Below are 12,175 nucleotides of genomic sequence, written 5' to 3'. Positions count from 1 at the left end.
CGCCAGTCCTCAGGTATAAGAAACTTAAAAACCACTGTTATAGACTAACTACAATTAAAAGGAATATGATGATACTTTTCAGATTTTCAAGTATACACGTGTTAGTCAAAGAGCTGCAGAATAAAAATTTATTTTTCATCGTATATAGCCGTATTAAATGTTTAAGGCGGTCAAAGAGAAATTTGGAATTATTCTCATTGGAGCAACCGATCTCATCTGCAATACATGCTTTTAAAAAGATTCTGTAGAATGTTTAAAATTTTCATAATTTCCGGTTGCATGTGATCAACTGGATTTTAAGTAATTAATCGTTGCTTTGATTTTTCACCGCTGAAAACTATGAAATATATGAAATTATATAAAACTATAAAATTATATAAAACTATAAAACAGTTTCCTATGAAACTCGAATATCGCTTGTTTACTGTAAAACAAGTACCTATTTGGAGAACACACTGACTACATATGCACATACTTTATCCATTCTGTTTAACAGAGAAAGTTATTTCATGTGTAATTATCTTGCTCTAAATAAATATCTTCCTGAAAAAGATATTATATTCATTGAGATTTAGTTGCGGGTACGTTGTTACTGTACAATTGTCATTGTACGTACTGTTCGAACGCCTAATATTGCGCGCTCGCGATCATAGCGACAGCTTGCGTCGCTCTTACTAAATTATTAAAACGATTGCGAAGACAGACAGGTGAGTTTCGCGGACGAGAAAAGATGACTTTATTTTTATCTCGTGTGAAATGCGTATGTACCAGATTCGTGCTAATATAGTGTGATAAAAAATCGGTGTTATTGTTCCTCTTATCCACACATAACACGTACATACAATTCATTAGGCAATTAACGTCAAATTGAAGATTGTAAACAGCCCAGCCATCTTAGCCAAATGCGCGCGCCACAGCGAACTATACGTTTCTCACCGCGCTCGGACAAGCCAACACTACTAAATTGTTGTATTTTATTGTGTACTGTACTTTATAAAAGGAGAAAACGTCCGAAATTAACTGGGAACAATTCCAAGTAAGCAGTAACTGATAATAATAATAATATAAAAAAGAAAACGCGTTACTAAGGTCAACATGGGAGATCTTCCCGATCGGTCATGTAGCGATTTACTTTAAAGTGGGGACATCTCCTCGATCGGTCATGCAGCGATTTACTTTAAAGTGAGCAGATCTCCCTATTCGGTTGGCTAAGTGCGAATCAGGATAAGAATATTCGTCGATGGTCTGGGTAGTTCAATTGGAAAAGCAGCCGTCGAATGAAAGATCCTAGCTCAAGCCCGAGGGAACAGCAAACTCGATTAGCTGAATATTTTCTTCCTTACAAGATCGCTTTAACAAGTGAAGAAAAAAGAAGAATGCGATAATTAAAGAGCTTATAGCGCTCATCGAGTGGATAATCGTGTAACGAACATTGATTTTAAAAGTAATCCTGTCGATATGAAATCAATTTTTATTATTTACTAATGTTTCGTATCGTGACTCTTCACAGCACATTGAATTTACACGCTTCATAGACACATCTGTAATACAAATCTTCATATCGGCAATCATATAATACATTGACGTACATTTTCAGATATCGCTTTCGTTCTACTGTCCAACACGCGTTGTCGTAAGTGCAATTTTCAGTCGTAAGCATTATTTATCAGCGATGATCAGACCAAAGTTTCTAAGCGACCAAAAGAAAATTCAGAGAATTCAAGTCAAACGATCGAGCAAGCTATCCTCCTCGTCTTATCCGCCTTTCTCCGAAGGTTTGATTTACACGCTGCCTCCTGTTAGTCAGTTAACTGCGTTCGACATGTATACACGTCAATCTAAAACTTTATTTCGGTGCGGTTGACGCGTATACTCGTCGTGTCAAATAAAAAATTACTATTTATTGTAAAAACGCAAAATTTTAATAAGAAGTAATATAAATGGCATTTAGTGGTATGCTTCCTTTATACTTGCAGTAAACCTATTATCTATTTTATAAGAAAAAGAAAAAAGTTTTTAAAAGAAGATTGAGTATTTAATTATTCTTTATGGTATATCGGTTATGCTCCGTATAATGTATTGGTCTATTCCCCGAATTGTTCTGTGTACTTGTTTATTTTTGTTTACTTTATTGCTTTTTGACAACTTTTAGGTTTTTGATAAGAATGCCTTTTTTCAACAATAAGTCGTTAATTTGTTATCGAATAAAAATGTATTCCTTCCTCGTTTTGCATTGCTTTTTCCGTAAAATTCATAGTACAAGCATTTACCCTGCTGTTGTCACGATCGGCATACTTCAAATCCGGTGGACCGATGATGGAAATAAAGATGTGGCGGCCTTGGCGACAATGTATATCGCCGAAGTGCCTAATGAGTCATCGATATCCCAACGGTCCTTCCACCGAATGTTCTAGAAGCGTGGCAACGGTCACGTACGCCTACAGGGTAGTGGGGATATTGAGGGATGACAAACAAAGAAGAAGCAGATCCCACCGAAAGTCAAATTGTAAGAGCTTCAGTCTTGGAAAGTCACGGCTGGAGCTCAGAAGCAAATCGCAGTCAGTGTAAACTCAGAGTACAAGAAATACATTCTTTTGTTTTTTGTTACATTTTATTTTTTCTTTTCGTTTGAGCTACCCCCTTTTTTACTTTACGTGACACTGTATACTCGTCATTGCTTGATTTTACCTGCGCACCCAGTAAGAGATTTTTGAAAGGAAACTTCGTTAATTGATTAGCGTGATTGAGCCCCATGCTGAAATTACTTTTGATACGGCTAATTATTAAAGACTTCAATCAAGTCATTCGTTGAAAGGTTCCAATAACTTTCGCTCGACATTTTGTTCGGGAGAGAGACTGGTCCTAAAATTCCGATCCGTAAATTCAGATTTACAGTATATTTTGTCAATAACCATTGACAAAATGTCAATCGTTTCAGACAGTCGAGACAAAACTTCAAAACTTGTATACGTTGAACGTGGTACGGGTAAAGTAACTGTTTATAAATAGTTTACCGATACTACAATCATTGACAGCCTTTGAGTGCTCGTTTCTGGATTCTCTTCTACCATCCTCAAAACATTCTTTCGTATAAGCGGCAGAAAACTTTGAAACGTTGGAAAAGCTTCTTAAACAGTTTGGGAAAAGGAAATTGAGATATTTTTTGCGTACGAGCAACGTAATATTACCATTATAACGTAATGCTCGTCGTTTCCGCGTGACAATAATCAGTGGAACTAATAAATAATAATGGAATTATTAACATCACGAAAATAACTTACTGGATGAATACTAAAGATTCGTGCTACGTTTGCGCGTGTGAAGTAATGTTTGCTGGTATCACTAATAATCTTGTGTTTGTAATCTTGAAATAATACTTCTGATTCCTGCCTGTTCGAAATATGATCAAAATATGGAACGCTAATAAACGATACAAGTGGATTTTACACGGAATGGATTGCTTTTAATACTTATCTACTTATCTATTTATCGTAGTACATATCTGTTCCTCGTGATAAGTGCTATAAGCCTTTCAAGTATCGAACTCCTTCTTTTATCAGCTTGTACAAACTGAGGTGCGAGATATTTAATACATTTCTAAATAAATTGAACTCAGAAGGAATTATATAAAGGAGATCTACACGCAGCTCGGCATATATGAAAAAGCTTGCATCGTAGGAGCGTGCGAGACCCTCCCGAATGATGTACAATACCAGACACGACTCGGGTTATAAATATGTAGGGACAATCTAACATCGCATCGCTTCAGCAAAAATCGGTCGGAACCAGCCCAAGAATGCGATAAGAAGCGTATGGCTGGTAATGCCGACACGCTGTAAAATGTTATTTGATATTGATATCTTCGTTTGTTTCAAGTTTTAGAGGTCCGCTCCAACAGCAGGCGGTACATGTCTGCAGCTATCGACTAATAATGATGGACGTGACATTAAATGAAACTTTGTGCCCCGGATCCTTTGTGTCTCGACCTGGAAAAAGATGATAGTGTTTCTTATGCCCTCTGCGACTTGCTACGGCGAACATGGGGCTTATATTACGGATAACTTGTCTGTGATTACATTCAACATCCAACTCAATCGTCAAAATGGTAAAGTCAGCATCATAGAGATGTAAAGATAGAGCACGCGAGCGAGGTGAAAAAACGATGTAGGAATAGAACGAGACCTGCATAGAGATCCTTTATGTCCTTGTCTAATAACGCAAGCACATTGGGTGCGCATGTCTAACCAGACAAGAACAGAATATTCTTCTATACAGCGTCTTCTTTGTATTCCCATATTCCCATATCGCATCTATTTATGCAGCAACATATGACTTGTGTATTCTATCTTTGTATCTTTATGGTGCGAAATAAATTCGCTGTAACAGCGAAAACATCTCCACTTGTTAAGCTCTCGAGCTGTAACTGACGGCTGACAGCAGTGATAAGCTACGCGCATATGACGAATCCCTAGCTTGCTATAATTTGTTTTTCTGCAACATGTTTGATTTTAACGTACACGTTATTATTTCTTCTTTAAACGATCTCTGTTCTTTAACTGTAAACAATGCAAAAGATTTTCCATATGAATATCGTTTGATTGATTTAAAATTAAATCTCTGCGACTTTGTAAAAAATAGAAAGGTTTTGTTAAAAGAAAAGAGAGGGGAAATGTTCAAGAAGTTAGTTTAAAAGGTTATAAAAACACATTCTAGTTTTAATAGTAAATTACTCATTATTATATACAGATGTATGTGTGCTGTTTTATCGAAATGTTGGTTTCGAAGAGAAAAATATATATCAGATTGTGCGGACTTTTCTTGGCTTCGATGAAAGCAGCGAATACATTAGACTCATTTTTCACTATTATTGTTTAATGACTCATTTTTAAATGAATTACGTTCAAAAAGAGTTATATGAAGTAGGTCGCTTTCTTTTCGCTTCTGTCCGTTTCCGATCCGTTTCTGGTCCCTTTCTGCCTGGGTTTCGTCCGGTAAATTTGAAGATCATTTTAAGAAGTGGAGTATCCAAGTTGACGAAAAATTTGAATATAATCTGTTTCTTGGAGCGTTGTTCAACTTGACCGGGTGAGAAGCGGACGGACGATCTACTTTATATAACTCCTTTAGAGTGTAATTTTAAGTCAAGTTTAAAATATTATTGATTTTGTATCCATTAACCTAAATTTTTATAGTTTAAAATATTATTGATTTTGTATCTATTAACCTAAATTTTTATAGTTTAAAATATTATTGATTTTGTATCCATTGATTTAAATTTTTATAGTTTAAAATATTATTGATTTTGTATCCATTAACCTAAATTTGTATAGTTTAAAATATTATTGATTTTGCATCCATTAATATAAATTTTTATAGTTTAAAATATTATTGATTTTGTATCCATTGATTTAAATTTTTAAAGTTTAAAATATTATTGATTTTGTATCTATTGATTTAAATTTTTATAGTTCGAAATATTATTGATTTTGTATCCATTGATTTAAATTTTTATAGTTTAAAATATTATTGATTTTGTATCCATTGATTTAAATTTTTATAGTTTAAAATACTATTGATTTTGTATCCATTAACCTAAATTTTTAAAGTTTAAAATATTATTGATTTTGTATCTATTGATTTAAATTTTTATAGTTCGAAATATTATTGATTTTGTATCCATTGATTTAAATTTTTATAGTTTAAAATATTATTGATTTTGTATCCATTAATCTAAATTATTATAGTTTAAAATATTATTGATTTTGTATCTATTGATTTAAATTTTTAGAATTTAAAATATTATTGATTTTGTATCTATTAATCTAAATTATTATAGTTTAAAATATTATTGATTTTGTATCTATTGATTTAAATTTTTATAGTTTAAAATATTATTGATTTTGTATCCATTGATTTAAATTTTTATAGTTTAAAATATTATTGATTTTGTATTCATTGATTTAAATTTTTATAGTTTAAAATACTATTGATTTTGTATCCATTAACCTAAATTTTTATAGTTTAAAATATTATTGATTTTGTATCCATTGATTTAAATTTTTATAGTTTAAAATATTATTGATTTTGTATCCATTAACCTAAATTTGTATAGTTTAAAATATTATTGATTTTGCATCCATTGATTTAAATTTTTATAGTTTAAAATATTATTGATTTTGTATCCATTAACCTAAATTTGTATAGTTTAAAATATTATTGATTTTGCATCCATTAATATAAATTTTTATAATTTAAAATATTATTGATTTTGTATCCATTAACCTAAATTTTTATAGTTTAAAATACTATTGATTTTGTATCCATTAATCTAAATTATTATAGTTTAAAATATTATTGATTTTGTATCCATTAATCTAAATTATTATAGTTTAAAATATTATTGATTTTGTACCCATTAACCTAAATTTTTATAGTTTAAAATATTATTGATTTTGTATTCATTAATTTAATTTTTTATAATTTAAAATACTATTGATTTTGTGCCCATTGATTTAAATTTTTATAGTTTAAAATATTATTGATTTTGTATTCATTAATTTAATTTTTTATAATTTAAAATACTATTGATTTTGTGCCCATTGATTTAAATTTTTATAGTTTAAAATATTATTGATTTTGTACCCATTAATCTAAATTTGATTGACTTGCAGTCTGACAAAGTTGACATTCCGAAAATGTTTTATTTAGATAACAGTGATGAGATATATGTCAACTTTATAACAACTTTGTCTGTTAAAAAAGGAGGGTACAAAGAAATACGTGCATATGTAGTGTCCTCCAGATAAGCACTGATTTCAAAATAAACAAGTGTATTCGCAATCCAGTTAATCGCTTTTCAGACGCAAATTATAATTTTTGAACTTTTCGCAGAATCTTTTTACACCTATGTATTGAGGCGCAAGTTTTAATGAAGACGGTTCCTGACTTTGTTTCTTTTAGATATTTACAAGAACTATAGGTGATGAATAATATATTTCTATTTTGCAACCCTTTGACTATTACATATTATATTAGGTCACAATGCACAACATTTTCCCTTTAATAGTATTTTATCGAATTATGTATGATCCATTTTGTTCTATCAAAATAAAGATCACAACGTTCGACAGATTAGGCTTCATGTTTGTATATATAAAGATGCATCGTTGTAAAAGACGTGTCTGTAAAAGAAAGACACTTTTCGGACAACCTAATACTTATAATTTCGAAAAAGTACTATATTCTTTTAATTATTTTCAATTTAATTTAATTTAACATTTATTTTTATCGTTGTATATTTTTAACCTACTTATATATTAAATTTTTATGAGTTTTGTTTAGAAATTGCTATCGTGTAGTAACTGATTTACTTAGAAAACCAAAATAATCATGGTGATGCGGTCGATAGATGTATCATTCATAGAATCGATTAAAAAGTTGATAGCGTAAGATTTAGTACATTCGTAGGTAGTTGATTCCAGTATCAAGTTTCAAGTAAATTGTCATAAATTGATAAGTCGCAAAATTAATTTCAAATACCCTTTTTCAATTTCCAAAAATCATTTTCGTTAGAAAATTGGCTATGAGATAATCTTTTAGATTTCTCTTTAGCCCCTGATATTATATTACAAGAAAGGAATCGATTTAGTTTGAAATAAACTGTTCTTCAGGTACCTTCAATATCGAAACAAGATATTATACATATTATACGTATACAAGCACGCATTACATAATAATTATCGAAATGGATAAGTAAGATCAACAAAATGTTGTCTTTTTGTAAATGTTAATTCGTCGGCGATCATTAATATCAAAAGCTGTATATATTTTTTTCTTAATTTTATGTATTTGAAATATTTAATTGTGATAAATGTTCATTACCAGTATTTTGGTGCCAAGTATTTAATGCTTGTGGCGAAGCTTCTACCTGGCATTGAAGAACAACGTCACTCTCGACCGGTGCTGCTACTAGTTGATTTGTTACTTTTATAACAGGTGGAACTGAAACAAAAATAGTTTTGTAATTATACCCTCATATATAGAGGGGACGGGAATACGAAGAAGAAATATCACTTGGGTATATTTTATTATTTAAATGTAATTGCATGCAGTGTAATCTAAATTGCAAATTCCTTTGCTCAAATTACTATTTTTACAAATACGTCCAAACAAATGCAACCTCAATAGAGACTTGTTTCGCTCGCTAGTCACTAGATATTATCACTTTGGATATTTTATATATTTATCATGTTATTAATTTACAGATTATGTGAATTCTATGCACTTTTGCATCTTTCAATTTTTAATAAATGCATAAACATCTGAAATTTGGTGACAAGAAATTTCCTAAAATGATTCAACTAAGACAATGCTATATCATATATTATTAAAGTTTATTGCAGTACTTTATTAGGACCGCCTTCTTATTAGTTCATACGGAGTGTTTATTTGAAAATTTTCACAGTTTCGGAGGGGGGATACAACTATCCTATTTATTTGCTATTTGTCAGGTGTCTTCAAGGTTTTCCTTTTTTTAAATGGAAATCGTATTTTTCCTTTGCAGATTCTTGTTCCACGGGAACGAAGAAAAAACTTTTATTTGGAATATTTTTTATCAGACTTCCTTTTAAAAATATATTTCAGTTTGTTTCTGGTCATTTTTAGATGATAAGGTAAAATCAATAACAATGAAACTTTTTCCACTTCTATTTTATTACGCAAAGAATTACAATACTTTTGCACAATCTTCATAGGATGTTTTCAAAATGTTGCACCAGGCAATAATACAATCTGTTTCCAAATTCGATTCTTACTCTTCTCAAGGTTTCTTTTATAATACGTTGGCAATTCAAATGATCCACCGACGTCTGTGCGTAAATGCATAGATTGTACCGTGTTATCTCGTTATCTTGATTTAGCATGTCCCTCGACTTTTCTTCGATTGACTTGATTTGATGGTGTGAACTTGCTCGCCGCGTATCTCTCGACTATACCTGCATAATAATCTACGCATACAGCCTGGTATAATATAGTGCAGTATCTATGTATTCTTCGCTGTTCTTTTTTCTTTCTTTTTCTTCATACCTTTCGTACTGCCTAACTAACCGCATAAGCTCGTCGTTGCGTGCACCGATGTAAAGCGTTATAACTTATCTTCCGATTCTAACATAATGCTTCTCTAATCATTTAATATTCTTTGTTTTAGGTTCTTAATATGTTCTGGTCTTCGTTGAATGGCTGTCGACATCTCCTGATTCGTCGATTTTCTTTTACGAAGGTATTTAAAGTCTGTAGTATGCAGGGAATAGCAAAACTGAAATACATTTTTATTTTATGAAATATCTTTTTAAGACGGAGTCTAGATAAAAAATGTTTCATATTAAAGCCTCTTCATTTTTCTGTTTCTACAGCAAAAAGCTACTACAAAATGTGTATGTTTGAATAATATCTGTATTATGTACGAGTAAGTATGCGTTGATGACATAATATTACGTGGTCCAATTTCTTCGATTCAATGACTTTAGGTACAAATAAAAGTACAAATTAAACTTGTATATATTTTGACCGCTTCAATCGCAATCGCGACCACTATGCGATGCTGCACCGCTAGAAGATTCTCCAAAGTGATTCTCCACAGATCCTATACGCGAGAGGCCGTGAAATGCAATGGTCTCTTTCTGTGAGCAAGTGATGCTCTTGTTCAGGAGAAGGAGGCCGCGGGATTCGGTCCCGATCACAGGTGACCGCAGGTGTTCGCCGACCATAGCTGACTACTCCTGAGAGTTATATGCTCCCTCCGATGACTACGGCCCGCTGTGATCTGGGACATAGTTCGGGTAAGAGCCTGGACTGCCGGAGACAAGCCACCCCCAAGGAAGGTCCGAAAGAAGCGGCACATAAGAGGCTTAGACCGAGTTACGCCCAACCCTTAGAGTGCTGAATACTCGTGACCTATGCGGTCCGTACGGACGGCGCGCGGCCAGCGCTGACGATCGCTGTGGACGGAGTACTTTTTCGCTAGACTGAACTCTGTTGATTGACTATTCAAAGCGCAAATCGTAATAAGTTATAGTAATTCCTTTGCACGAGATTAAATGATTCAAGAGCGGTATTTTTTAGTATTAATTATTTATTATAAACATTGAAATTTACAATAAACTAGAATTTCAGTAATAAACTAGAAAATAATAAACTAAACAACTAAATTTAGTAAATATAACACAAGTTAATAATTCAGTTGTGTGTGAAAAATTTCAAAACAATTATCGATACATAACCCGACATCGCATTTTCTGCATTCTCTTATTTTTCAAGCAACACATTTTCTTCTTGATAATTAGATGCGATTAGCATATAGACAGCTGTTATAACGAGGCATTATTGGCATTTGTTTACTGCCGTTACTAAGGAATGCATTTATATTTATCCCACACAAACGTAATAGTATTACCTCTGCGTAGGTGTTCGAAAAAATTGACAAACGCATATATGTGTCCTTAGTCCACACCGTTAGCTTTCGCCAGACGCATATATGCGTCCATAGCACTCTAAGGGTTAATTCGTGATCTTTGCGTGATTTTCTCGCAAGGCAGACTTTGATTACAGTTGAGGTTTTAAGGGGTCTTTCCCACACTTGCGTATTTATTGAAATGCTCATTTCTAAGAACAAGGTACATATAATAAAACAGCTTCCAGTTTAAAAATTTGTTTAGTTACTAGTAATCTGTATAATTAATTGTAGCAACGTTTTGTTTTTCTGTGTGCACCATGTTCTCAACAGCCGAGCGTGTCATAAACGCGATTACTTCCAAACAGTCATAAAAATGATACATGACCTTTATACTTAATCGTGTCCAAGTTTCACGCTGGTCCAGGTATCGCTCGCTTATTCTTCCCATCATGAGCTTCGCGCCTAGGATGCCTAACGAGCATACTGATTGGACTTTCTTACGTTCTGTGAAAACCAATCAGTATGAATATTTTTCGTATCAGCTAAATGCAAGCTTTGCTGGCAGAGTCGTTTCGGACGCCGTTAGAATCGCATCAACCGTTAACGAGGCTGGATCGCTCTAGTTCTGGCACGAAGAAGTTAGTCAGAATCGTCAGTTTCCGAAACGCTCACGTTTCTCGTCATTTGAAGGGAATCCACGATCGTTTCAACCCTCGTACAGAAAAGATCAAAGCCGTTTGATGCTTGGACACTTGTGTCTGATTTATGAATCGTTTTCTTCGTGCTTCTATAGTTTTGTCCACGGTCCAGTCCTTTTGAAAGCTTCACGGCACCGTTTTAGCTATATATTTCGTACGCCTTTTGCGGTTAGTTAATCGATTCGAGATTAGTCCACTTTCTCAATCACTATTAGCGATTAACAGGTGTAGTGCATCGGTAAATGGATACGGACGCGCGCAACAGAACACAGTTTGTATAACAATGTTGCCCCTAAATAATTACATGTACATATTGCAGTATCGTGGAAAGATTGTCTAAGAAGTATCGGCTGAACCTTTAAACAATGTTGCGAGAAAGCCAAAGTGCCGACAGGCCGAAAAGATCGGGACATTTCAATGAGTCAAGCGGTCCATCAATGTGTCGTCTGTCCTTTAGTCAAATAATTACGCGGCAGAAGGCGTACGTGGTGGAGGGTATGAGAAGACGACAATGGGATGCTTAAGGGAGAAAGACGGATTAATGGGAAGTCGTTAATTGAGGGTCTAGTTGCGAGCAGTTAGTTGCGAGTTGAGAGTTGAGTTGAGAGAGTTGAGTCTAGAGAAAGTTGCCGAATTGTTATGAGCTGTAAACTATTAGTTGTGAGTTGTGAATTATCAATGTAGTTGTCTTAGTTATATCACATTACTGCATTATGTTCACGTTAAATAACCATCGTTTCATGTTTAATCTACTGTAAATAAATACATCTATCAATAAATTTATCATATAGGATGGAAATCACAGGAAAACCTAATGTCTATCACTTCTGAATAATGATCCTATAATATATTTCCTTATACCTCTACTAACTCAGAGACGTCAATTTTGTCATTTTAATTTCCTGTACATGCCTTCAAGCTTTGTTTATAAAAACCTCAAATATCCTATATAATATGATATAAATCAAAGAAATGTGCATTAGTGAAGACAGCTTCCAATAGTGATGGCAAGGGGACAAGCAGAGAC

The 12,175-nt window shown here is 33.1% G+C and overlaps 1 protein-coding gene and 1 long non-coding RNA gene across 4 annotated transcripts in view; one reads left to right on the top strand and one right to left on the bottom strand.

Annotated features, from left to right (window-relative positions):
- The window catches only part of LOC100650996 (lachesin), a 527,432-nt gene that overhangs the window by 21,769 nt on the left and 493,488 nt on the right, over nt 1–12,175 (bottom strand). For all 3 annotated transcript variants that reach the window (XM_020862593.2, XM_048413840.1, XM_012320908.3), the window contains one exon: nt 7,882–8,001. In XM_020862593.2, coding sequence (XP_020718252.2) covers nt 7,882–8,001 — 120 coding nt within the window. The remainder of the gene's footprint in view (nt 1–7,881; nt 8,002–12,175) is intronic.
- LOC125386744 lies at nt 519–1,896 on the top strand. Its single transcript, XR_007227149.1, has 2 exons — nt 519–1,036; nt 1,140–1,896. It is a non-coding gene; the product is annotated as an uncharacterized LOC125386744 (long non-coding RNA).

Source organism: Bombus terrestris, chromosome 17, assembly GCF_910591885.1.
Source record: "Bombus terrestris chromosome 17, iyBomTerr1.2, whole genome shotgun sequence".
NCBI lineage: Eukaryota > Metazoa > Arthropoda > Insecta > Hymenoptera > Apidae > Bombus > Bombus terrestris.
Note: the sequence above shows the minus strand (reverse complement) of the source record. Positions and strands in the feature narration are given on the sequence as shown.